Source organism: Nicotiana tabacum, chromosome 4, assembly GCF_000715075.1.
Source record: "Nicotiana tabacum cultivar K326 chromosome 4, ASM71507v2, whole genome shotgun sequence".
NCBI classification, from domain to species: Eukaryota; Viridiplantae; Streptophyta; class Magnoliopsida; order Solanales; family Solanaceae; genus Nicotiana; species Nicotiana tabacum.
The window spans coordinates 149,514,903-149,542,532 of NC_134083.1; the positions used below are offsets into that span (position 1 = coordinate 149,514,903).

At 35.7% G+C, this 27,630-nt stretch overlaps 2 protein-coding genes and 1 long non-coding RNA gene across 15 annotated transcripts; 2 read left to right on the forward strand and 1 right to left on the reverse strand.

Annotated features, from left to right (window-relative positions):
* Window positions 1-2,560: 2,560 nt before the first annotated feature.
* Window positions 2,561-4,815, reverse strand: LOC142180174 (uncharacterized). The gene is made up of 6 exons (XM_075251115.1): window positions 4,642-4,815; window positions 4,118-4,548; window positions 3,651-3,961; window positions 3,356-3,554; window positions 2,778-3,141; window positions 2,561-2,662 (listed from the first exon to the last, which is right to left on the reverse strand). Exons 1-6 carry the CDS (start codon window positions 4,813-4,815, stop codon window positions 2,561-2,563), a joined length of 1,581 nt encoding a protein of 526 aa, XP_075107216.1.
* Window positions 4,816-9,635: 4,820 nt separating this feature from the next.
* LOC107773886 (uncharacterized) lies at window positions 9,636-16,672 on the forward strand. 8 transcript variants are annotated; one of them, XR_012709024.1, is made up of 8 exons: window positions 9,636-11,420; window positions 12,247-12,337; window positions 12,451-12,541; window positions 13,065-13,176; window positions 14,853-14,976; window positions 15,097-15,141; window positions 15,612-16,014; window positions 16,570-16,672. It is a non-coding gene; the product is annotated as an uncharacterized LOC107773886 (long non-coding RNA). The 8 variants fall into 8 exon arrangements; XR_012709023.1 differs by having other exon boundaries at window positions 9,637-11,420; window positions 15,115-15,141; window positions 16,570-16,671; XR_012709020.1 differs by lacking the exon at window positions 15,097-15,141 and having other exon boundaries at window positions 9,639-10,508; window positions 11,300-11,420; window positions 16,570-16,584.
* A 1,351-nt stretch (window positions 16,673-18,023) lies between these two features.
* LOC142180382 (protein BREAST CANCER SUSCEPTIBILITY 2 homolog B-like) lies at window positions 18,024-27,365 on the forward strand. Of its 6 annotated transcripts, none has more exons than XM_075252597.1 (21): window positions 18,024-18,270; window positions 18,353-18,508; window positions 18,949-20,052; window positions 20,132-20,256; window positions 20,343-20,497; window positions 21,390-21,512; window positions 21,590-21,787; window positions 21,865-21,946; window positions 22,035-22,085; window positions 22,176-22,251; window positions 22,363-22,474; window positions 22,538-22,609; window positions 24,681-24,879; window positions 24,944-25,126; window positions 25,266-25,408; window positions 25,474-25,536; window positions 25,630-25,691; window positions 26,278-26,445; window positions 26,522-26,601; window positions 26,712-26,846; window positions 27,065-27,365. In XM_075252597.1, the coding sequence occupies exons 1-18, from the start codon at window positions 18,129-18,131 to the stop codon at window positions 26,313-26,315; spliced, it is 3,084 nt and encodes a 1,027-aa protein (XP_075108698.1). In that variant the 5' UTR covers window positions 18,024-18,128; the 3' UTR covers window positions 26,316-26,445; window positions 26,522-26,601; window positions 26,712-26,846; window positions 27,065-27,365. The 6 variants fall into 6 exon arrangements, with proteins under 6 accessions (XP_075108698.1, XP_075108697.1, XP_075108694.1 ...); XM_075252596.1 differs by having other exon boundaries at window positions 26,522-26,584; XM_075252593.1 differs by having other exon boundaries at window positions 18,025-18,270; window positions 25,630-25,840.
* The last annotated feature ends 265 nt before the right edge of the window (window positions 27,366-27,630 follow it).

The window sequence follows — 27,630 nt, forward strand, 5'->3', positions numbered from 1 at the left end:
CTCTGAGGAAGTGATGATGCACGTCAATGTTCTTGGTTCTCTTATGTTGGATAGGATTTTTGGCCATATTGAGTGCACTTGTATTGTTGCATAGGAGAGGCACACAATCTGAGAACACTCCAAAGTCTTCCAGCTGCTGGTTGATCCACAGCAATTGAGCACAGCAAGAAGCAGCTGCTACATATTCCGCTTATGCAGTTTAGAGTGCCACTGAGTTTTGCTTCCTTGTACCCCACGAGATTAGGCAAGAACCCAGGAAATATACCATTCCAGACGTGCTTTTCCTGTCCACTAGATATCCTGCATAATCAGCGTTAGCATACCCAATAAGATCAAAGTTGTCACCTGAGAGACAGTAGAGAACCATGTCCCGCGTTCCTTTGAGATATCTCAATATTCTCTTGGCAGCCTTCAGATGAGATTCCTATGGATTGGATTGAAACCTTACACAAAGGCCCACGCTGAACACAATATCTGGTCTGCTTGTAGTAAGATACAAGAGTGACCCTATGATCCCTCTATACATGGTCTGATTTACAGGGGAACTAGGTTCATCCATGTCTAGACGGGTAGCTGTGGCAATAGGGGTGTCGATGACTTTTGATGCTTCCATGTCAAACCTTTTCAGCAATTCCTTGATGTACTTCTACTGACTTATCAATGTTCTCTTCTGAGATTGCTTCACTTGAAGTCCTAGAAAGAAATTTAATTTGCCCATCATACTCATCTCGAACTCACTCCCCATGAGTTTTGCAAATTCTTCACAAAGAGAGTCAGATGTGGCTCCAAAGATGATATCATCAACATATACCTGAACAATGAGCATATTCCTCCCTCGTTTCTTCAAAAAAAGAGTGTTGCCAATTTTTCCTCTTGTAAATCCATTTTCTAGAAGAAATTTTGACAACCTTTCATACCAAGCCCGGGGAGCCTACTTTAGCCCGTACAATGCCTTGTCCAGTTTGAACACATGCTCAGGATGCTCGTGACTCTAAAAACCAGGAGGCTGCTTAACATAGACTTCTTCTTTCAGATAGCCATTTAGAAATGCACTTTTGACATCCATTTGGAACAGTGTGAACTCCATATGAGAGGCAAAGGCGATACGAATTCTAATGGCTTCCATTCGAGCAACTGGAGCAAACGTTTCATCATAATCGATCCCTTCTTCCTGATTGTAGCCTTGAACTACAAGCCTTGCCTTATTTCTTGTTGTATTTCCAAACTCATCAAGTTTGTTCCTGAATACCCACCTAGTTCCTATGATAGTTCGATCTGCAGGTCGAGGGACCAGGTGTCATACCTTGTTTCTTTCAAATTGATGCAGCTCCTCTTGCATAGCTGTGATCCAGTCTGCATCTTTCAACGCTTCTTTGATGTTTTTGGGCTCTATTTGAGAAAGAAAGGCTGAAAAGGCAAGTGAATTTCTGGCTTTTGATCTAGTTTGAACACCTGAGTTAAGAAGGGTGATTATGTTGTCAAGAGGATGTAAGCTTTTGTGCTTCTAGTTTGGTACCTGAATCTCATTTGTAGAGGATCCAGGTATATTTGACTGAGGTTCTTGGCCGCTTCTTACTTCAGTAAGTGGAGTACCTTGGACTGCATCAGCAACTCTATTTTCAGCTTCAGTTGTTGCGATCGTGGGACCAGGTTCCTCTCCAATGGATGGAGATGTATTTGCATCATATTTACTGGATTCCTTGACATGACTAATCATATCTGCCTTTCCATTTGCCATGTCAATAACTTCACCTGGAACAGATAAAAGTTCTCCATCTTGGTCAGCACGTCTGTCTTTCTCATAGGAGAGGTGAGATTCATCAAAGATCACATGTATACTCTCTTCAACACATTAAGTCCTTTTGTTGTGTACTTTGTAAGCTTTGATTTGGGATGAGTATCCCAGAAAGATTTCTTCATCACTTTTGGAATCGAATTTTCCAAGAGCTTCCTTTCTATTGTTGAGGACAAAATATTTACACCTAAAAGTCCTTAGATGTGTCAGCTTGATCTTCCTTCCATTTAGCAGTTCATATGAAGTCTTGTTCAGAAGGGACCTGATCATGCACCTGTTCACCAAGTAGCAAGCGGTATTGGCAGTTTCTGCCCAGAAATTCTTTGCGATCCCACTGTCAATCAACATTGTCCTTGCCATGTTTTCAAGAGTTCTATTTTTCCTCTCCATGATACCATTTTGTTGAGGTGTTCTTGGAGCCGAAAAATTATGAGAGATACCATTTTCAGTACAGAACTCATCAAATTTGGCATTGTCGAACTCTGTCCTATGATCAGACCTGATGCAAGCTACATTATTACCCATCTTCACTTGAATCCTTTTGACGAAAGCAATAAATACTTCAAAGGTTTCATCCTTGGTTCTGAGAAACAGAGTCCAGGTGAATCTAGAGTAATCGTCAACTATAACAAAGATATATTTCTTTCCTCCCCTGCTTTCCACTCTCATGGGTCCACAAGTGAAGAAGATCAAGTGACTTTGAGGTACTGACTTCCTTTTTGGGCTTGAAATGAGGATCTGACTTGCTTGCCTTTTACACATACATCACACACTTTGTGATCCTTGAAACTTGACTTGGGCAGACCACAAACTAGGTCCTTCCTGACCAATTTGTTCAGCAACGTGAAGCTTGCATGACCCAGCCTCCTATGCCATAATTCAGCATCATCATCAATAGAACTTAGACAATTGAGATCACCATTCTGTAGAGACTCAAAATTAGCAACATAGATATTTTTGTATCTTTTGCTACTAGCACCACCTTACCAGTCATTATGTTTGTGACTGTACATATTTTTGACATAAGCTCCACCTTGTTTCCTTTGTCACAAATCTGGGAAACACTTAGCAAGCTGTACTTCAACCCGTTCATGTAGTACACATTTTCGATTGAGTATGAGAGAGACTTCTCAATCCATCCAACTCCCAGAATGTATCCTTTCTTGTCATTTCCAAAGGATACACTCCCTCCTTGGAGGGCTTTAAGTGAAAGGAAATCACTTGTACTTCCAGTCATGTGCTTTGAGCAGTCACTATCCATGTACCATTGTAGGCTGCTTTCTTTCACTGTTCCTTGCACAAGAAAATTAGGAGTTAGACTTAGGAACTCAAAAGAATTTGGGTCCCTTGTAATGAGGAAAAGGGTGAATGAGGGATCTTCTGGTCCAAGAAGGAATCGTGCGTTTTTTATATGAGGGGCCAGGTTCTCTACCAGTAGTTACTTTTTCAGCAAAAACTTTATTTTTCTGTTGTGACTGAAATCTGGCCTTACAATTTTCTTTAAAGTGCCCAGTGTTGCCACAGTGAGTGCAAAGCCAATTATCAGGTACAGTAACATACTTGCTATGAGGGTTGTAGGGAATCTTTTCCCTTTGGAACCCAATCCCCTGCCTATTTCCCCCATTGTTGGTGTACATGGCAGTGATAACATCAGAGGACCAGGTCCACTTGAGTGATTTTTCAAGATCACTCTTAACTCTTCCTAGTTCTTCATGAAGTTGTTTGTTTTTCTCAAGCTCAGCACACAAACTAGACTTCACTGAATTTAACTCACTTTCAAGCTTAATGTGTGCCTCGCTTGCAACTTCCTTTCCCTTTTGAGAATTTTCAGGCCTACTCTCTATTTTAGGTTCACCAATTATTTCCTTCAAGTCCACTACCACCACTAATAGGTCATCTCTCTCATGCTCAATGTTAGCAACTCTCTCAGCTAAGACTTCTTTTTCCTTTCTTACACACTCAAAGGTCTCTTTTAGGTCTACCACAACGACCATTAGATCATCTCTTTCATGTTCTATATTTGTAATTTTTTCATCTAAGGCATCCTTCTCTTTCTTCAGGTTCTCAATTGTTTCCTTTAAATCAACAACAATGATTACTAAGTCATCTCTGGTTTGTTCTGCTTCTCCTAACTCCACAGTTAAAACATCTTTATCATTTATAAGACTGTGATAAGTATTAATTAACACATTTGCCAAAGACATGAGTTTTTTAGGAGAATAAGATTTCATATTTCTCTGAACATCCAGAAAATTTACCTTATCATCGTCGTCATCTTCATCATCATCCGACTGAGCCATCAAGGCAAAGATTGAGCCATACTCAGTTGCTTCACTTTCCACTGCCATCGTTGAACTATCACCATGATCATTTTCTTTTTCAGATTCACTGGAGGAGTCTCCCCATGCAGCAAGAGCTTGCTTTACAATATTGTCAACGACATTCTTTCTGTTGAAGCATTTATCAGGAACCGGGTTCCTCTTGGTTGCTTTGTCAAAGTTATTTTTGTACTGATCTTGCTTTAAGAGAGGGAACTCCTTGATAAAGTGTCCTGGCTTGCCACATTTATGACAGAGGTCATAAATTTTTGGCTTGCTAGAGTTTGCCCTTTTTGGAATGCCTTCATTCCTGCGAACCATCTTCTGGAATCTTCTTATCAAGTAAGCCATATCATCATCCTCGCTACTTGAATCATTGATGTCTGTCTTGAGGACCAAGTTCTTCTCCCTTTTGGGTTCTCTTCTTTCATTGTCCTTATAATTATTCATTTTATATATTTTCAGATTGCCAACAAGTTCATCTATGGTCAGTGTCTGCAAGTCCTTCGCCTCTGTAATGGCGTTCACTTTGCTTTCCCAAGAACTGGGCAGAACACTAAGAATTTTCCTGACAAGCTTGTTTCTTGGAATAGTTTCACCAAGATAGTGAAGCTCATTAATGATGGAGGTGAAGCGAGTGTGCATATCTTGGATAGATTCATCATCTTTCATCCTAAAGAGATCGTATTCAGTTGTGAGCATCTCGATCTTGGATTGCTTAACCTGTGTTGTTCCTTCGTGAGCTGTCTGAAGAGCCTCCCAAATTTATTTTGCTGATTGGCATGTCGATATCCTATTATATTCATCAGGACCAATGCCACAAACAAGAATTGTCTTTGCACGGAAGTTCTTTTCTATGGCCTTTTGATCAGCGTCATTGAATTCCTTTCTCGTCTTGGGAATGGCTACAGCTGGGTCGCCAAGATTCTTGGTAGGAACAAAGGGTCCGTCACATATGACATCCCATAGCTCAGAATCTTCAGCCATGATGAAGTCGTGCATCCTAGTTTTCCACCATCTGTAATATTGTCCATTGAACCTAGGTGGTCTGTAAGTAGACTGGCCATCTTCGAAGTTTGGAGGAGCAGCCATGAGGATTCTTTCTAGGTGTTAACCTGATAGAAAGAACCTGCTCTGATACCAATTGATAGAATATAAGGGTCTGCCAAACTCTATAGAGAACTAGGTTCTCTATCAGTTCTACTAGAACACACGCACACTGCAGTGAGTAGATGACAAGAGGAATTTTACGTGAAAAATTCTTAACTCAACGGGATTAAAAATCACGACATACCCTTGTAGGATTTAAACTTCACTACTGAGCAACTTTTAGATTACAACCTATGCAACATAGGAATTAACCTCTTAATCTCTCACTAACTTGTAATACTCTATTACAAGCCACTTTGTAATAACTCTATTACAAAGACTATACAACTCGACTAACTCTAGCCAAGACTCAAACATAAAGATTTAAGGTTTACAAAGAGTTTCCTACATAATACTTCTGAAGAAGCTAAGTAGGAAATACAATTTAAGAACTATTACAAAGTTACAACTCAACTAAGGACATACAATGACTTGTTGTGGGGAACTGATCCATAGTAGTGTTGTTCTTTGTTCTTGATTCACTTGAGAATTGATTGCTTGATAATCAATGACCGTGTGAGATCTTCAATGAATTCTCTAAGTGAACCAGTGATTTGTTTTTGCCTTCCTTGATGTTAATAATGCATTTGTGACATCACTAGAATGATGTAAGCAAGGTAGATAAAAGACACTCCTCATAAAGTTGATTGCTGCATTGTTTCTTCACTGTAGCGTGTGCAGGCAGCAACTTTACAGCTGAGGCAGTTGACTTGTACAGTTTTCTCAAAAAACAATAGTTATCTGTTCCCTCTATTGTTCCTCTGACTCTGAAGAGTCGAAGCATATTCCAAGCTGGAACCTTTCGATCTTAAGGTCTTGAGAATATGTAACCGGTTCCTTATCTGGTTCTTGACAATAAGTTTGTTAGATCATCAAAACATAAAGCAAGGTACTTGTAACCTATCATATAGGCTTTAAGAAAGGTTAGAAGTGTATAACACTTGTCTTGAATTTTCCCTGCAATATTGCCACACTCATTTCTCCATTGCCACTTGGAAGGACATTTGTCCAATTTTGAAAATATCACAACAGTTCCCCCATATATTTTCAAAAAATTGATACAAAGAGGAGTAAGATTTGCTGGATTTGCATGGTCCAAATACAATAGGTTTGGCGTCTTTTGAACTATGAACCAAACTTAGACTGATAAAATTTAACTTACATAATTACTGGTTAAATATAATAATTTTATGAACCGATAATTCTTATTGTAAGTCAGAGATTTTATCAATCACATTTTGACACCATAATTTTGCTGTTCAACGCGGTTTTGCGCTCAAAAGGCCATGCGCGTGCCTGGTTATTCATGAGAGCTCTAGATATTAGGCCAAAATCTCATAGGATAGGCCTCATTCCTCTCTAATATAGGTAAGTGTATATTGCTTTTAAATACACCACCCATAAGGAATATGAATTCATTAAGAGTTATAACTCATCCTCTCAACTAGTTGCAGTCAAACACTCTATTTTAGTGCTTGAGTGTCAATATTGACTTGTTATTACCCATATGAACCTACTTCATGGGATCTCCAACCACATAGGTTGGGTTACTATCTTTGTTAACAACATATCGACCTTAACTCCATCTTTTTTGAGGTTTGAATAATTAATCTTCTTCCCACTGGTTTAGTTAGAGGATCGACCAAATTTATCTTTGACTTTACATAGTCAATGGAAATTATTCTATCTCTCAACAGCTATTTTATGACATCATGTCTCAATTTTATGTGTCTACTTTTACAATTATAAAATTATTCTTTTAATAGCTATTGCCACTCGACAATCACAATGCATAGACACGGGAGGCAATACGTCCTTAATTAAAGGAATATTTGCTAAGAAGCTTCTTAGCCACTCAGCCTCAGAGCCAGCTAACTCTAGAGCTATAAACTCTGATTACATAGTCGATCTAGCTATGATCGTCTGTTTAGCTGATTTCCACTATGAGTGAATACATAACCACTAGTGAACATGTCTCATCTGAATCAGAGATCCAATTTGCATCACTGTACCCTTCTAAAGTAGAAGAGAATCCACTATATCGGATACCATAATTCATGGTTCCTCTCAAGTATTTCATTAGTCTAACTAATGCAAACCAATGCTCTCTGTTGGGATTATGAGTATATCTACTCAGTAGACACATAACATAAGCTATATCAGGCCTTGTAAAATTCATTAAATGCATCACACTCCTAATAATCTGAGCATATTTAGATTGAGCAACCAGGTCACCATTATATTTTTTCAATTGAGAGTTAGCATCAAAAGGAGTGCTCACATGTGTGACATTAAAATATTCAAACTTCTTAAGAAGTCTCTCAATGTAATGTTCTTATGGCAACATTATGACATCTTCACTCCTTATAATTTTAACTCCCAATATGGTATTTACTTATTCACTCAAATCGTTCATATCAAAATTAGCAGACAAAAATAATTTAGTACTTTGCACAATATTTAAACTTGTACCAAATATAAGCATGTCATCAACATATAGACATATTATCACATAATCATTGTCCATCACTTTAGTATAAACACATTTATCCACCTCCACTGAATAAAATTTGTCTCTCAATAAGACTTGTTCAAATTGCTCATACCACTGTTTAGGAGCTTGTTTAAGGCCATAAAGATATTTAATTAATTTAAAAACTTTATTTTCTTGTCCAGGAATGACACAACCTCCAGGTTGAACCATATAAATTTCTTCTTCTAAATCACCATTTAGAAAAGTGGTTTTGACATCCATTTGATGGATAAAAGGCTTACAAATTGAAGTTAAAGCAATTAAAACTCGAATGGAAGAAATTCTAGTCACTGGTGCAAATGTATCAAAATAATATGTATTTTGTTTTTGAGAAAAATCTTTTGCTACTAATTGAGCTTTATATTTATCTAAAGATCTACCGAGATTAAATTTTCTTTTGAAAATCCATTTACAACCAATAGATTTTGCACCAGGAGGTGCAATTGTCTCTTTTTCAAAATAGAATCAATTTCATTTTTAATTGTCTATTTCCAATAATTAGCTTTTGAAGAAGATATAACTTCAAAATAATTTGATGGTTCATTATCGACAAGAAAAGTTTGAAAATTATTTTCATAAGAAAATATTCTTTACTAGGCCTTTTGCTCCTTCTAAGTTCCTTAGAGGTATTTTCATTATTTGTTTCAACAGGTATGAGGAATTTTATCAGACAGTGGATAAATATATTCAAAAAACTCAGCATTCTTTGTCTCAATTATAGTATTGCAATCGAGCACATCACTTTTAAAACAAGAAATTTATATGCAACACTATGTTCAGCATATCCAATGAGCATACAATCAACAGTTTTAGAACCTAATTTTCTCCTTTAAGGTTCAGGAAAAAGTACTTTAGCAAGGCATCCCACGCTTTTAAATATTTTAAGTTATGTTTATAATCCTTCCACAGTTCATAAGGAGTTTTGCCAGTTTTTCTATAAGGTATTCTATTTTGTAAGTGACATGCACATAATATAGCTTCACCCCACAAATTATGAGGTGCATTAAAACTAACTAACATGTTGTTAATCATCTCTTTCAATGTTCTATTTTTCCTTTCAGAAATTCCATTAGACTCGGGTGAATAAGGCGGAGTTACTTCATGGATAATTCCATTCTTTTCACAAAAATTATTTAATGGCAAATATTCTCTACCTTTATCAGATCTAATTCTCTTAATTTTTCTACTAAGTTAATTTTCAATCTCAATTTTATAAGAAATAAATGCATTAAAAGCATTATCTTTATTTCTAAGCAAATACAACTTAGTATATCTAGAAAAATCATTAATGAAAGACACATAATATATTTTACCACCTCTAATCATAGTTTGCTTTAAATTTGTGAAAGATGATCTGATTTAAGCAACTTTGTTGTAAACTCAAAATATGCTAAACAAATGAACAATTATAAACGATAGTAGGTTGACTGACTAAAAAATGGACAAAAAATAATTAGGTAGATAAATGGAGAGAAAACATAAAATTTGTTAAAAATAATTAGATTATATTAACTGATAAGAGAGAAACAAATACTAAAGTAATATTTAAATAAAGAATTAAAAGATTTTATATCTATCTATCTATATATATATATATATATATATATATATTTACTTTACTTTACTTTACTACTATATATAAATGAGAAGTGTTTTGTCTCTTTCTCTATCTCCCGAAAAACCAGTTGAACATAGTAAAATAAGAAATTGAAAGATTTCGAGTGTACGAACACAGCTGGAACAAGTTGTACAAACAGCTACATGGGATGTACGTTCGTTGGGATGAACACAGCTCTTGGTGGATACACGTGTTTTATACGTGTCACCTCCTTCAACGTTGTTTTTCCACTTCCAGAGCCCCCTCTCTCTCTCTCTCTCTCTCTTTCTATTATCATCTCTCTTTCCCTCCAACGCTCCGTATTCTGCCATTCCTCCCCAAAGCAAACCCCAAATTTCACCCCAAGAACTCCATATCAAATAACCCCCAATTGTATTTTTAAATCCTACACTCATGCTCTGAACCCCCAACCCTCAAGCTGGATTTATCGAACTCAAGTTCTAAAAAAATGATTTATACTCTTTGTTACGAGTTGGTTGATACCATTGATATTACAGTGGGTTTGGATAATTTTTCTTTTGTTTTTATTACCATTTTAAAGCTTATTGCTCTTCATCCTTCAGCATGCATATATGCGAGTTTTTAGCCAAGTGATGTGAAGCACGTTTTTTTTTTTCTGGCAAAATATTGTTATTATTTTCTCCTATTTTAGTTGTCTCTTCGTCTTGGGGGTGTATTGATATATTTTTCCCCGTTTGGTTAAGTAACGGATCTTGAGATTACTGAGATATGTCATATGTGGATTAAAAATAGTGTGGTCGGAATTCTCATGTAAAGGATGATATGTTTGTCATGAATAGAGATGGGCTTGAAGAGACAACAAGCATTCTATCGCTGCTTGGCTAAAGAAATTGAGTTATTGGCTTAGCCTTTGTGACATATGGGAAGTCCGAATCCGCTATACCATTTTTTCCTAATGTATATTACTGAATTTATTTTAATTTGTGTAATTCTTTCTAACTCGAATTTCATTTTGGAGGGCTTATTATAGTGAGTTCAAAGTACATAATTTCCTGCGTTCACTTTTCCGACAAACAGAGATAATCAAACGATAAGGTCTTCTTCATTTGGGAGCAGGGAAAGGCTGCAATTTTGGTATTTTTTCTTTTAAGTGCCCACATTTCTTTGTCTAATTTGTTAGAGATATAGAAGACAATCTATGGTAGGTGACTAAAATTTATAATTCAAAAGAGGGATATATTTTCGAAAATTGATTAGGTCGTTAATGTTAAGGGGTTAGAAGGAATAAGTTCAGTTGTTAAACAAATATGTATACTCTATTATCAGCAACCAGTTCCCCTAATCTTAGGGGACGGAAACAAGCCACTAAGTTATTGACAAACTATTCACCTTTTACAAAGAAAATTACTTCTCTTTATTAATAAAATAAAGCATAATGTTTAGGCATCATTCTCATATATCAGCATGAAATCTCCAATTTGCTGTTTAACTTATACTTTATTGGCAATGAGATCTAACTTCAATTTCCTTTTAGGTTGACTGAATTCTCCGTCTTTCCTTTTCATGTCTTAAAAGCGCTGGGTCGATTTCTGCAAGTGGTTTTCTTTTAGATGTCACTGCATTTTCGAAATGTATATGCGAAGTTATGGATATTTCCACTATTCTATTACACTCACCTGACTGAACAATAAAATTCCATAAGTATCAGCTGTTGGAATGCATCCATATTAGTAGGAAAAAAGACATTTTTCTTTGTGAAATAATCAATGATGCACCAGCAGTTTGTGAACTTTGCTAATATATAAAAGGATTTATTACATTTAAGTGCTATTTATGAGGTTATGTGGATGTCGCTGAAATTCCTAATTGTTTGTAGGCCATGTATATATATTCACATTTCTTTTGCATTGATTTTGTATATTCAGGAGTAATTCTTTTGCTGGTATACAGATGCAAACGATGGCCCATCTAGGAGTAATTCTTTTGCTGGTATACAGATGTAAACCTTTCTCAAAGGAGATTGTATGATCTATCTCCGTCGGTGCGGTGAGCTTTCTTTTTTAATGTTCTTTAGTCCTCTTAGGAGATATCATAGGAGTAGATGTTATAATTGTATTGGCAAAAGTTAAGGTCTCACCAATCCTTTCTTATTATACGTGTGTTTTCATGGGTGATGGTGAAAGGCAGATTATAGTATCTGTTCTACATTAGTGATGATCATCTGTTCTAAAAATCATAATAGTTCAGTGGATGTATTTAGAAAAGGTTGTGACATTTTGTGTGTTGGTATTTGGAATATTTTTATAAATGCATATGCATTTTAACCATTCAGCTACTGTTAAGTGCTAATCTCTGTCATTTGTCTCTTTCTGGAACTTCACCTTTGCATTGGATGAAAGTTCTTAGCATATAGTTTCCAAATAGTTGCTATTGGGTAGATTCAGCTGTCATAACCGACTTGAGAGTCCTCACATACAGTTGGACAACACAAAATGTTTCCCATGTCATGAACTTTGTTGTAAATAGAGATAAACCGGAGTCACATTGTTACTGTTATTGTATTGTTTATATTCGTATGTATTTTGTTAGTATTCTAAAAGGGGATAGAATAGCTTTTGTTGGACAAAATTATTGAATTGCAGAGAAGTAAGCTCTTATCGACCAGAGTGATACAAGGAATGGTGTTTATCACGGAAGAAATGATGAAATAACTGCAAACGTGAATGGATAAAAGATAATTCTTTATAATTTATGCTTGACATTTGTTTGTCTTGCAATTTATTCGACGACTACAGGGGATGTACCCAATTAGATATACTATTCAATGTACTAAATTCTGGATTAATTCATCTCAATATGCTATAACTTGAAGGTTGAATCCATTGTATTTAAAGAGCATCGAAGGAGGTATACAAAATATTCAGATGGCTTTGAAAGGCTGATAGCTTCCTGAAACTGATAAGGTATCAAAGCTTTGGTGAATGTATCTTGAAAAAAAATATGAAATATAAATCTATAAATGTTAGTTTCAAGATTTGATTGTATGCCCGAGATGATTGTATGCTATAACTTGCAGGTTGAATCCATTGTATTTAAAGAGCATCGAAGGAGGCCTACAAATATTCAGATTACTTAGAAAGGCTGATAGTCTTCCTGAAACTGATAAGGTATCATAGCCTTGATGAATGTATCTTGACAAAAAATGTTACTCTTTTATAAATGGCTAAGGGGTGTACGAACATAGCAATAGCTAATTGTACTGGATTTAGCGTAAGTTGTACTATGCATTGGGCCCACTTAATTATACAAGTACTACTTGGTAATTGCAAGTATACCCGTGTAAGTGTTATATTCTTCTCTAAACACGTGTGGTTTGACTCCTATTCTTCTCTCAACAGGTGTAATTTCACTTCTACTTTAGTACAATCCAGAATCTCCCATTCATATTCTACTTGCATTTCAGTTAGCGGAACTGTTCATGTTTGGATTATCCTGCTCTATGATGGTTTTTCACCTTCTTCTTCCTTCTTTGTTTTCCATTTCCTTCTTTTCTCTCTTCTTAGTTCGTTTATTTTACTTCTTTGCATTCCTCAAGTTTGCATTAGTTAAATTCTTTTACTTTATATTTATTTTAATTTTAATTAGCAATTTTGAGATTTTAACCTAAGTTTTGAAATTGGGGTTTTTTAGAATTCAATCAATCTCCAAATGCACATAGTGTGATTTGGAGTTAAAGGGGAACGAATGGGGGACGACTACAATAAAGCTGCTTCATAGTGCTTTCAGTGGCTCATATAGAGAGGTAAGGAATTGAATTTGCACTTCCTAAGAAAGCTATAAGAATTTATGTGGCAGCTTTTGTTCGTTTCAATGGCCATGACATTTCATTTATTGAGATTTTAATTTTTGTTATTTTTAATTCTCCTCTTTTCTCTATGTTTACAGTGTTAATTACAATTTCTGTGCCAGCTTTTATCTTTCGTATCGATGGTCATGATATTTCATTTATTGAGATTTCAATTTTTGTTGTTTCTAATTCTCCTCTTTTTCTCTCTGTTGACTGTGTTAATTACAGTTTGTGTGAGCGGTAAGCAGTGATCAAATCTTCACTTCTTCTTTATTCAATTATTTGTAGAATCTTTTTCCTACATTCTTAGTATAACACAACTGCGACGTCGAGCTTCGTTCTCTATGGTTTTAGTTCTTCTATGTGCTTCTATTTTTGGGTGCATGTTGGTTCTATTCTTTTTCTCAAAACAATTGCACTCATGATTTTAATTTTTTGTTCAGTTTGTAATTATAATGATCTAGCTGTGGTATGAATTTTTAGTTAGTTAGACCATTGATCCATTCCTTCCAACTTGGTATGCATGTCCCTTCTGCTTGATTTTTCTAGAGCTAATGGTTGAGTTGACATTGGATGCCATTGGTTATTACTTAAGTTCTTTGTTAGTTGGGAGAATGAAAGTGAAACAAGTTTATGTTGAGAAGAGTTATTTTGCAATTTATGAGAAACGAAAGTAGTTTTACAAAGTAATAGGCTTACTGTTGAACTTATTGGCTAGTGCAGAAATTCCACTAGATACGTTGATGATCTTTGAATAAATATTAGTCATTCCAAGACTTGGCCCATTTGTTTTGTGTTAGTGCTGGTCTATTCTATTTGTACCATCTTGGGTACCTTTTTTTTATTTAATAAAATTTTACCTTATCAGGCTTGGCTGTATTTTGTTAATGTCTACTTTTTCAAATGCAGTAAATTTTACTTGCCTCAGTGATAGTTTTCTTTTCTAAGATAATCAATATTTGCACATAGTTTTAGAAGCTCTTAGTAGTGGATTGTGTCTTTGAGCGTCAAATTTATTTCTCATATTTTATCATTGTAAAATGGAGAGGCTAGCTGGATGTAAATACTAGAACATTAAATGGTATTCTGAAATGGTCAAAAATTATGCTACTATGTTGTAATTGAAGGTAAGGCTCTAATAGTAGAATGATAGAATTGGGATAGAACTAGATTTGCACTTCAGAGTTTCTTCAGTTAATTTCTATCTGAATGGGAGGTTGTTTTTTAATCTGATAGAATTTGCTTTGTATTTGTGAACTGATTTATAATTTCTAATGTCATAGATAATGAACAGATAGATGATAAGCTAATTACATAGATTGAGACTGCTTAGAATATAATTACTAGAGAACTAAGAACAAAGTTGTAGGCTTTTAATAGCAGAATAGTTGAACCAGCAGACCAAAAACAAGGGGATTCAAAAGAATCAGCTCTAGAATTTTGTATCATTTGGAACATTTGAAATTTCATAGAAGATGCATGGTTAGAATCTATATAGAAGAAAGAGTAAACATTACCAGGCATGAAGTAATATGGATAACTGATCATTTAACTGCACAATAGCAGAACAGAATTAAGGAAATGTTTTCTATGACTGGTAAGATTTGTTTAACTTGTACAATTAATGACAGGAGCCATAGTGTGTCAATGAGGAATAAAGGATAAGCTAAGCTCTTGAAAAAATAACAACGGAGAGAAGACTTTACATATCCTGATCATTCTTTAGGAAAAGCTCGCTCATACCAAGTTAAGAATGTAAGTCGATATTGTTCTTTTCTTTTCTTTTTTTTCTTTTAATCTGGTCTTTATATCTTCTTTTCATTTTATTTTGGTACCGTTTCATGTTTTTGTGGAGTATTTTACAACTATGAACAGTCCATATTTGGGTTTTAGGAGCATTGTGGCAGGCAAAAGTGAGTGGTAAGTTTACGAGGTCAAGAGTGTTTCGTCTCTTCCCTTCTCTTATGTCTATGCACAATAATATGTTTTGATACAAGTAATTGAGGATAGAATCCATTTTCCTTTCTATATAATGGTTTGAGCTTAACTTTATTCATGATCCAATGATAAAGCCAGCCTCTACTCTACCGTGCCTAAAATTAGGAAGATACATCCACATCGTTGTTGCTTTCTTTGAGTACTCTTTTTTGTAATCTTGAAGAAGCATGATATGAAATGGTTGCTTTCCTTCTTTAGGATCCTTCAACAGATGAGATAAGAAATAATTGAAGCTATAGATACTGTAAAATTGGGAATGAGATCGTTGATCTCTGCTTGGATTGCATAGTGAAACTTGCACACAATTGTACTGGTCTTTAAGGTTATCCAACTGTTTACATATTATTGACGTTGGTATTGAAGCATTCACTATTTTTTTTCTTTTTTTACAGGAAAGTCACTTGAAAATGTTAGTTGTCAGGCTCTAATCCTATTTAAACAAGTTGCAGCAGCACACTCAAACATTCTGTCAAGGAAGGAAAATGAAGTAGTCCAGATAATAGGGTTTGCAATGAAATTTACAAGACTGGACAACTTAATAGCAATCAGTTTTGAGCAACTATAGAGTTCTGCAATAAAATTTGACGAGCTGAAAAAGATGCAGTTACTCATTCTCTTAGATAGGTTGTGGAAAAATATTATTTCATCTTTTTATTTTTTGTGGAATATCATAAATAATAGTATATTATACATGTATTGTATAGGAAATCTTCTAATTTTCTCTGTTTAGGTTCCGATACGTTGCACCATGTCTACTAGCACCGTCGCAGTGGAAAAAAACTACGTGAACACTTGGTATGTGTGGCCCCTGCATTAGCAGGGGCATCATCTCTCTAGTGTACATATATATATATATATATAACAAGTATGTATGTACTACAATGGCCTCCGACCTTTTGCACCATTCTAGGAAATTCCTGCAAAACAAGTACTAAGGAACTGTTCTACATTCTAAGCCTTTGGCCTGCGGATGCTAGAGAAGCAAGCATATCATGTACACGTCTTGCACCAAAAACTGAAGATCAGAACATAAAGAAATTGGTGATGCTGTTATTTTCAAACTATTTTATAATGAGGCATAATTTTATAAAGACTTCCAAAAGCTTGAAATTATTACTTTTTATGCTTTATGCATTGGCCAAATTTGCTAGCTGGTCTAGATATCGAGTTTGAAGGGTAAATAAGACGATGATCGTTGTAAAGGGCAATGTAAATATGCCTGACAACTATCCAACTTCTTAAACTAACTTAATTACCTCGTATTAGTTACATTATAGGACGTCAATGATGATTTTTTGAATATATTAATGGATGAATATTTACCTTTTTTTTTTTTTTTTTTTTTTGTAGGTCTGCATGGTACAAGTAAAGCAGCATATGATGCGTGCCTAGCAGCTAGGTTTCATATCCCCTTCCCATTTACTTATGATATGAACAAAAAATAAAGTTAGTGGTTGGCCATGCATATGTTCTAATTAAATTTTAATATATATATGTTTCTAAAAGGTTGTCTGCTCATCCTTTGTTTTTTTCTTCTCAGTACAGTGCAACGACAAGATTGTCGAAATTAAACTTTGACCATATTTTGTTTTTCTAAATGTAATATATATATATATATATATATATATATATATATATATATATATATATATATATATAAGTCCTTTCAATTCACATAGTCCTTTAAATATGCTTTGGGCATTTTTGGTCCTTTAAATTTCTCAAAAGTGAGCACTTCTTGTCTCTTTTAAATATTTAAGGAACCTTATTTTTTAGATTTGAAGGGAACATAAAAAAAGAAAAGATTTAGCGAGAATTCATATTTGGAGGCATAATTTTACAACCTCTACCATTTGGTCTATTTCTAAGAGTTCGGTACAACTTTTTGAGGTACAATTTTTTGTTATTTTGTCCTATTTTCTGGTGTCTATTGCAGTTTTTTTGTGTTACAATTTCTAGAATTTGACAAGAATTTCATACTATCTTTGGTAGATTTTTTTTTGTGTCACAATTTTCGATAAATCTAACAAATAGAGTTTACTAAATTTTTGATGGAGACTGAAAGTGCTCACTTTTGATAAACTTAAAAAATAAAAACTGTTTAGAGCATATTTAAGTGACTATTTTTTATCTATTTCAATAAGAGGCTATTTTTTTTTTTCATCTTATCATGAAATTGTACGTTCACAGGCTTAATCAAACAGAGAAATGGCAGGAAATTTGAATTGCAGTAAAGATTAAAAAACTACCCAAATGATGTTCTTGAAATCCCATAAGCTAAATTGAAACGAACTTGCGAGGAATCGACAATTCACTAAAACAAGTACCTATATACTAAATGAACTAATAAAAAAATAGAAAAAAAGTAGACCTTCCTCCAAAATTTGGGTCTTAAATAAACATAAATGTATGAAGTTTTGCTTTGGCAAGCCAAACTTCAGTTGCGTATGTCTGAAGTTTGTTTGCAAAAGCAATATGTCAAGCTTGAGATAATTTGAGACGCAATTTTTTTAAAACTTTAGGCACGTATGTCAAAAGTAAATTATGAAGTGTGTAGGCTCACAAAAATTTATAAATTACGGTTATTCCTTAAATAAGGGTCCTAAAATCGGCTATCTGTGCACTTGCCCTGGTCCGCAAAGAACTGAAAGCTGTTCATCAGAAAGCCCAAATGAAACTTTTTGAGTTGTAGCCCTAACTGTTACTAACCTATTGGGCTAGGCCCATCTCAGTTCAGCCCATTATCCATGAGACACGTAGTTTGATACTTTGATTGGCGCGGGTATTATAATAGAGAAACAAAATTTCCCGCTTTTTCAAATAAGTTCCCTCTATTCTCCTCGGCACAAACAAAATTTCCGAAGCGATTCTTCACAGATTGATTTGACATTACACAAAATTGCCGGAAAATGCCGACGTGGCAGTTGTACTCCGTCGCCGGGAATGATTTCCGATGGAAAATCTCCGATGAAGAGACTAAAATCGTAGAGCCGAGCTTAGCCCTAGCAGCTCCTCAGCAGCTCCAATCCATGGCCGACCTCTTGCGTCAAGGTACCTACTTCATTGTTCTTTTTCCTATATATAAACCGTAAAGTTTCAATACTTGCGCATTATGTTACATTAATCGATACAGGAAGTTCGAAATTAGCGGGGAGTAGTGATACAAGTTTCACGGCGAATTTCCCAGTTTTTCGAACTGGATCCGGGAAGCCTGTGGCAGTGAAGCAGTCTTCGATATCAAGAGCTCTTTCGATCCTTAATGATAAAAACAATGTGGTCCCGGACACAGGTCTCACATTTCATCTTTCAGGAGAAATAATTTATTATATTGAATTTTTTTTCTTTGCTTTTGGTAAAGTTTCTTCTTTTGATTTTTCTGAAAAGGTATGCTTCTGGAATTACTTATTCTTAATTTAAGTTTAGAAAATCTGGTATTTAATTATGCTACAACGTGCTTCAGTACTCTGACATTTGACTTTAAAATAAGATCAGAAGCAGAAGAAGAAATGAGTCTACACTGAACCAGAATTTGACCTAAAATGTATACAAAATTCAATCTTGCAGTATTCAGTGGAATATAATGTTGTAGTTTTGTAACATGTAACTCGAGTTTCTTTAGTTTGTCAATTGTAGAGAGATAGTGGAGTATATGAGTCCATATTTTGAATTTCTTGCTTTTATGGTGGTCTGGATATATGCATTATCATATACATTCAAGTTATTATGCAGGACAAGGGATTGGAAGAGAGAACAGTTTTGCCTTGCAGGAAGCTGCATTCCAGAAAGGCTCAGGGAAAGCTCTTAATGCCCCAGAATCTTTTTCCCCTTCTGGCTTGGAGAAACAATTTAACACGTCGAACTCAATGTTCCAGACAGGCTCTGGTAAAGCAGTTAGTATATCTTCCGCAGGTCTTAATAGGGCCAAGGCATTGTTGGGCTTGGAAGAAAAGGGTGACAATGAAACATTTCAAGGTTTTGAAAAGAAAAATAGATCTTCAGACGAGCACTTTGGGTTTCGGAGTTCAGTTCCTTTCGTGGCAGTAGAGGGGATTGCTAACACATGGTCTACTAAAGCTTCAGCAGCTTCATTGTCTCCGTTTGATGTTAAATTTAACTCCTCAGTTTGTGCAGCGGAGGAGTTAGTACCAGATTTTCTGCATTGTGCAGATAAACCTCCTCCGATAAAGTTTCATACTGCTGGTGGTAGATCAATATCAGTTTCTTCTGAGGCATTGAAACGTGCAAGGAGTCTGCTTGGAGATCCAGAGCTGGGATGTCTTGTAGATGAAAAGGATGTGGTTGATCCATTGTTTTCTTTTCCAAAAGACCAAAAATCTGTTGATCAGTCCTCCATTAAAGAATTAAACTCAGATACTCCTGTTTCCCTCTTATCGGCAGCAAAAGGCAGTGGCTCGTTAAGCCTTTTTACACCCCCATTTGGATCAACTTTGTACCATAAGAAGTCTTCTGTTAGAACAGAGAATCTCACTCCAGCAAGTAACTTGATGAAGGAGTTTGATGCTGTGGCAAAAGAAAGCACGAGTAGGCTGGACCATAGTATTCCTCAGCATGGAGAGGCATTCAACAAGAACTCAGCAGCTGTTGACCTAAAAGAAAATGACATCCCTTCAAAACCTAAATTGCTACAAAGGCCTTCTAGGGGTTCTTTGGTGGATATCTCAAATAACATTGGAGCTGGATCTGCAGATAGAAACCAAAACTTTGGTCAGAAGAGGAAACCTGGAAGGGGAAGTTTTGTTTCTCCATTCAAGAAGCCTCGAATTGCCAAAATTGTCACCCCTCTCAAAAGAAACGATTCCGGTGCTTCTAATGGTAAATTTGAAGTTTGTAGATAGACTCCTTAGGGCTTGTCTTAAATCTTTCTTTGACAAATTTGATATCATTTAACTAGGATTCTCAAATTCAGCACCACAATTACCCTCTCAAAAAGGAAAAGTTTCAGTTCGATATCCATTCCACGTTGCACGATTGTATATGAAGGAGTATCTTGGGGACCCCCCATCATTCCAGAGCAAGGTGAGAATGGACTGGAATAATTTCTTTCCTCAATTGATGACTTTGTTTTTGGCAGCTGATACTTGTTATGTTCTGTGGAGATCCAGCTAGAGAATCTGCCAGATGAAGTGAGAAGGATGAATCCAGATATTGCTGAAACTCATGTGTTCAATGATAAATCTTGCTCAGGTTGCATTGGAGTAAAGTCTTTCTGGGAGATGCTGTTTCAATCAGGGGCTTCTATGCAATATGTCTCTAAAGAGTAATTTCTGTACTTCTTTGCAAGAACGTTTTGGAAATCTTGTTGGCCGTTAGAATAGCTACAATTATCAGAAGGAACCAATTAGTTTCAAGTGTTACACTCAATAATCTTTTAGCTCTTGTAGCAGTATGAGTTATGTTGGTCATGGTACCCATTGGCCTATGCATCTGTGTGTCTGGTGGCTTGTGTCAGACACTACGAAAATGGTTTGGTTACAGCTTTCACATAAAGTTCTATGTTGAGTCACAGGCACTTGTATCTGCTACTTTTTCTTAGATCCATGGATTGATCTCTAGAGCTATAGTCATGGGTGTACTTGTCTATTGGGTTCTCAACATTCTTTTTTTATTTTTTATGTTAATTACGCTGTATGGCTACATCAAAAAGAGAAGACCCTATGTCCTTACCTCGCAAAACAAACTGGGGATATAAAAGACTCCACTAAGATCTACCAGTATACTAGTTACAGCATTGATATACTCCAAGCTACTCTAGCTTGATCCAAATACAAAAAATGCAGCTATGATACAGAGTACCTATGCTAAACTACACTTATACTTCACCAGCATGCATTTTTTTGCTGTTTGTGCTTGAAGGATATTATTTGAACAAAATCCAGCCTATATAGACCTTTAGCTGCAACAGGTAACTTGTTACTCAAATCATCATTTTCTGTACTCCATTTAGCTAGAGCATCTGCTACATGGTTAGCTTCCCAAATACAGTGGCACACTTCTCAATTCTCCTGATTAATGAGATTTTGTATCTGACTAATGGTGCTCCTCATAGACAATTCTATCGCTTAATATTGTTGTATGTCTATCAAAATTCGTCTGTCATTTAAATTGTTCTTCAATGTGACCTGCTTACACATTCTTCATCATTCCAATAGGTGGGTTACAAATCACTATAAGTGGATTGTTTGGAAACTTTCATCTTATGAGAGGTGTTATAGTGCCAAATTTTCTGGGAAGCTTTTGACAATCTGCAATGTACTTGAAGAATTAAAGTACAGGTATAAATTGAGTCAGTTTTGCATTTTCTCTTGGATTTCAGAGGTACAATAAAAACATCAATTCATCCTTTGGACAGATATGAAAGAGAAGTAAATTATGGTCATCGATCTGCAATTAAGAGAATTCTAGAAGGAGACGTCCCACCTTCTTCTATGATGGTGCTCTGCGTTTCCAAGGTCCATTCAATTTGCAACTCCCCAGTTGGACCTCAATTTTCTTTGTCTAACACGACCGAAAATGGAGCTTGTGCAAAAATTGAACTGACAGATGGGTGGTAAGAAAAATATTAATATCTATCACCATATTATAAGTTGGATTTCACGAATCATGCAGAACTTGTTTGTTTCACAGGTATTCAATTACTGCTGTCTTAGATATACTATTATCCAAGAAGTTGGCTGCTGGAAAGCTGTTTGTTGGCCAAAAGCTTAGGGTACCACATTAAATTAATGGTTGTAGTCTATCCTTGTAAGAGACTGTCAGAATTTCATATTGCTTACAGCTTATCTTGTCATCTAAAGATCTGGGGAGCTCGATTCTGTGGTTGGACAGGTCCTGTTTCACCACTTGAGGTTGTTGCCTTTAGCAGCTTCTAATTATTGGTGCTTTCATGGGTTTTTCAAGTTTCTATTGTCATTACTAAAGGTCTGCATTAATTTCAGGCATCAGGAACGACTAGTTTGCTACTGCATATAAATGGGACATATAGAGCTCATTGGGCATCTCGTTTGGGGTTATGTAAGCATTAGTAATACCAAGAACTTATGACCTGCATTTATATCCTGACAATGCCATTAAAGTATTCTCTTTCCCCTTTTGGCCCGTCTTGCTTCATGTAAATGTTGTTAGGTAAAGGTGGTGCCATTCCATTATCATTTTTATCAATCAAGGATGGTGGAGGTTCTGTTCCACTTACATTGGTCGGAATTTCAAGGATATATCCTGTTCTCTACAGGGAAAGGTAATTGAAATTTGTTACGGAAGAAAATTAGTTTTGAGTCTGATGAAAATCTATGACATCCAGGTTAAGTAATGGGGGTTTCGTTGTAAGATCTGAAAGGATGGAAGCTAAAGAGATGCAGTCTTTTAATCAAAGGTGATACTTGCAAACTTGCTGAAAGATTTCTCTCCATCCTTCACTTGATATCTACATTATGAGTTCATTTTTAGAATTGCATAAATTTTTGTTTTTTAACTGGAAGAAATGAATCACTCTTTCTTTAATTGGTAAAAACTATCACTTAAAGGGGAAAAAAAAACTCAACTGATACAGCCAATCCTTGCCTCTGGATGAGAATTGAAATGAGTTTGGCTCTCTTCCTTGCATCAAGCAAATACTGGCTAGCTTTTGAACAATTTAATAGCTATGCGCTTCCCACTTCTATCTTTATCCCTTCAGACGGTTGATTTGAATTGCATCATTTATAAACATCCAATATGTCCACAAAATGCATTTCGTCCTGTGACCATTTGCTGCTATCACATGCTTAGTTGAATATCTTCTTGTAATAAACTGGCATTCTGACCTTTGTATCTTCCAACTTCTTGCAATTTGCAGTATTAGCTTCTTGGTTTTTCCTCATCTGAAACCCGTGACACATCAAGAAATGTGCCTCAACTCCTTCATTGTAGGCCACTGTTGTATGATGCTAGTTTAGTAACATTCATGGCAATAATCTTATTGATCACTCTTAAGTCCACATTTGATTTATTCAATAAATATGTTTTCGTGGGTGCAACATATATAAAAGTGTCTCAGTTGGTTTATCTGTAAAGTGATCCTTACTTCCTGCTACTATTATGTGTGATTTTCATCAAATGCTTGATGGATCACACATCTGTATCAATATATTATATTAGCAATAGCTATCAAGAATTGGATAGCAGATTAGTTTTTAAATGGAAAACGTCAATGGAATTGAGTAATGGTATATGTCAACTAATTTGACTATAATTTTGGTAACTACAACAGTCGCAAATTGCATGAGAACACCTAAAAATCTTCACTTGGATATATTTACTACTCAAAACATTTGACCTTTGCTTTAAGATTTGAGTGGTTCAACCATTCTGGTCATAGTTGAATACTGGAATGAGGCATGAAAATGAGGTTAATGGACAATGCGGATAGTATCTCTTTTTTTATTAGGCAAAAGATCAAAGAAAATAACTTGCACTGAGCTGAAAGAATAACATCAAATAAATCACTAAATTTTTTGTGCTATTAGAGAAAAATAGAACAAGCAGCGGAGAATAGTTGTTAAATGAATGCAAGGAAGAGTGGACATATGAAAGGATTGGACAACTCAATGTGGCTAAATGTTCGCTCCCTCTCCTGTGTGCACGGGGGTTAAGCTTAGGTAATTCTTGAATGAGACCTATCATACAACTCTCCAGTTAAAGTTGCTTTAGTAAGCCTTCAATTTTAACAGCTGTCAATTGTCTGCCCTCATCAAATTGATTGACATCCTCCAGCAAACCAGTATCACTCTGTTGAAATGCAGTCAAATCATATGCTAAATCCAATCTATGGGGAATGAAGGTGTTTCTTTAAATGAATTATGCATAACACATAAAATATGTTTGGTTGTATGTATCTGTATGGCTTGTTTGACGGCTAGGTGGTACCGACTGGTGGTTGTGAATGGTGGATTGAGCAGCTGGGTTTGGTTTGAATTATTAATCTGGTGGGTGGAAAATAAAGAATGACGAGAAGTGACAGTAAACAAAAGTACAAATGTAAAGTTTGCTCAATACCAAAAAGCTTGATCCAGCTCTAGTTACGAGAAGCTGGTGCTAGCCTTTTCTTCTGAAACATAGTGCAAGCGCTCGAGCCGATTTTGCAAATTATGATGGAAAAATGCCTTCATAAAGCTCAATAAGTTTCTGTAACATAATCAAGCTTGTGAGTTTTTCAATAAAGAAGCCAAAAGGTTCTGCTTGCTATGTCATTGTTTTCACTGTCAGTTGTTTTCCTCTTTCATATTAAGAAACTGACATTCTAGGATGGAGATCCTTTCTATCATGCCTATCTCTTGGATTTGTTGTATTTTCCAATACAAGTCCCACTTTCATGCAATGCTCTTTAAATACTACTTGATGTGTTTTATCTATGAATATCTGTGATATTTATTGATAAGACATATATTTGTGAATTGTCAATCTAGACGCTATAGAGTTGTGGAGGGAATAACTTCAGAATCTCAAAGGGTAAAGAGAGATGCGTACATTGGAAGTGACCATGAAAGTGAAGAAGGGGCAAGAATTTTGAAGATACTAGAGAGAGCTGCAGAACCAGAACTTCTGATGGCAGAGATGTCTAAAGAGCAGTTGAATGCATTTGCATCCTATCAAGCAAAGTTGGAGGTATGTTCTTTTATACTTGCTTTACTATAGGAGCTTAGTCATGATTCCTTTTCGTCATTTTCAGGCATCGAGGCAGTATGACCTGCAGAAATCTCTTGAAAAAGCTTTGCAAGCTGCTGGACTTGCTGAAAGAGACGTCACTCCTTTTATGCGAGTTAGAGTTGTTGGATTGACTAGCAAAAGTACTCCATCGAAGTGCTGCCCACAGGAAGGCTTAATTACAATTTGGAATCCAACTGAGAAGCAGGTAGTGAAAATGAGCTTTAATATCCTCTTGGTTATCTGATTTTGCTCTGAATTTTTTTCTTTAATCTTATATCCCCTCATTTTTGCTAATATATTTCTCAATTCTGTACTACTTCCATCTCTAACTGATTGTTTTATAGCAATCCGAGCTTGCAGAGGGTCAAGCTTTTGCTGTTACAGGGCTTACACCGATAAGCTCAGACTCGAGCACCCTTTATTTGCAAGCAAAAGGGTCCACAGCCAAATGGCGGCCTTTGTCTCCTATGGCAATTGAGGGTTTTGAGTAAGTATATGCTGTTTTCATGCTTTTACTGCACAAACTTATATATCTGATACCTGTTCCTGCAGGCCCTTTTTTTGTCCTCGCCGATCAGTTCCATTGAGTAAATTGGGTGAAGTTCCTATGACCAGGTTGGTTCTGGTGGTAAAATCTTGGATCAACACTTGTGCTCCTGAAGCGAGAAACTTCTTTATTCACTTATTGTGTTTCTTGGGTTCATTCAGGGAGTTTGATATCGCTGCAGTGGTTGTTTTTGTGGGGCAGCTGTATACAGAAGCTCATCAAAGTAAGCAGTGGGTATTTGTAGCTGATGGATCCACATCTACGTTGGATTCCAATGATGAATCAGAAACCTTAATGGCCACTAGCTTCACCTCACCATGCATAGAAACTGATTCATTTGCACCAATAAACTCTAACCTTGTAGGGTCTGTGGTGAGTAAGGAGTAAACTACTTGCAGTACATGATTTTCCTCATAGCCACCAGTACTGAACCTCTGATTTTCTGGAAGCAACTTATTGCGTATTTATCATCCTTTTTCGTCTAATGACAATTAGATATAAAACATTCAGAAAATCCTCTTTTATACAGGATATGGTGGTATACCATTAACTTCAACTCTAACGGTTCTGTTGCTTAATGGCATCTGGGCCCGTGTTTTTACTACTACAACCTTTATAAGCAGGCAACTTTTCTCTCATGGTCTTTGCTTGTATCCATGCAGAACATTATGTCATTGATGCACTACACAGTATTCCTGATTAATGAATTTAAAGGGTTATGCTGTTGAGTAAAACTCAAATGTTGAAGTCTATGGTGTTTCTCTAATTTGTATCCAGTATCCACAGCTGAAACAATGAAGTTTTTGCAGGTTTCCTTTTGGAATCTCATCAAGAGAGCAAGAGATAATGTTAATAACCTCTGGGTAGCTGAAGCAACAGAAAATTCGACCTATTATTTAAATTTTGATCATTCACATTGTTCTCATCTGAAAGAAGCCAGCGCTTCTGCTGAAAGATGGGCAAAGATATCTGGTTCGGTATGTGTCCTGGCATTTGGTCATGATATTATATATTAGCTGCATTTTTTCAAGCTTCTATTCTTTCATTATGCAGAGACTTGAAAGGCTTAGGGGGAAAGTTCTATCTATAATTAGCTGCCGCTGAACTTGAAGTTTGGTAAGTAATTTCCCGAGGTAACTTAATCAGTTTTCTTATTTCTTTTCTTTCTTCTTTTTCCTTTAGACTGGAGTGTATGCTGAATTTAATATCATAGTAGGACTTGATGGTGCGCGTATTACTGCAGGCTTGTATCCTAGCTAATGAAGAGGATTGAGATGTACTCCTTTAAGGGCTGCAACTTGATGCCATATATAGTGAGACCTATTTATATATATGTCTAGTCTTCTGCAAACTTGTTGCACTGCGGAGATATCAGTCGGTAAGTCAACAGATAATTTAAGGACAATTCAATTACAAGACACTGGCGCGACTTTGAACAGTGCATTTTATTTGATTATTCAGTTTTATTAGTCGCCCTAATATGCTACTCTTGTCAATGGATGTCCCTATTATTTCCAACTTTTTCTTAAATCTTGTCATCTATGATGCACAAAAGTACTAATCTTTATCTTCTTTTTGTTCTTACGCATCTTGTAGGGTCACTACAAGGCAAAATGATCCTGCCAATATTAGGCTTTTGCTGTGGATGAATAGAAGTCCAGGAGTTGCTGTCACTAAAACAAACTGCCTTTTGTTTTAATTAATCACTAAAACAAGCTGCCTTTTGTTTTAATTAAGTTGGCTTCAGCCATTAGCAACTAGTTTTGTTGGTTTTAGTTTCCGTCATATTAGCATCAACTTTTCTATTTCGCATTATGTGTTTATGCGACTACATTTCCTATCATGAAGGTTTAATCTCTGCACATATAATATATTTAAGGGAGAAAGCTTGGTTTAACGTAGAGTTCGTACTCTTTTTGGGTAAATAGGCTAAAGGAATTGTAGCATTGGAGAGCATGTTTGAAACCTAGGTTAATGAATTAATCATGATTTGGGTTAATATTGGTAAACAGATCATTATATATCTTTGGGTCAATAGGAATAGTACATGTAACTGTAGATCACATAATCTAAAATGGTAATAGTACAAGTCAAGCTTTACCTAAAATTAGTAAATTTGGTTGTGCTTCTTGCGATTGTAAAAGTTATGGTAATAATGTACT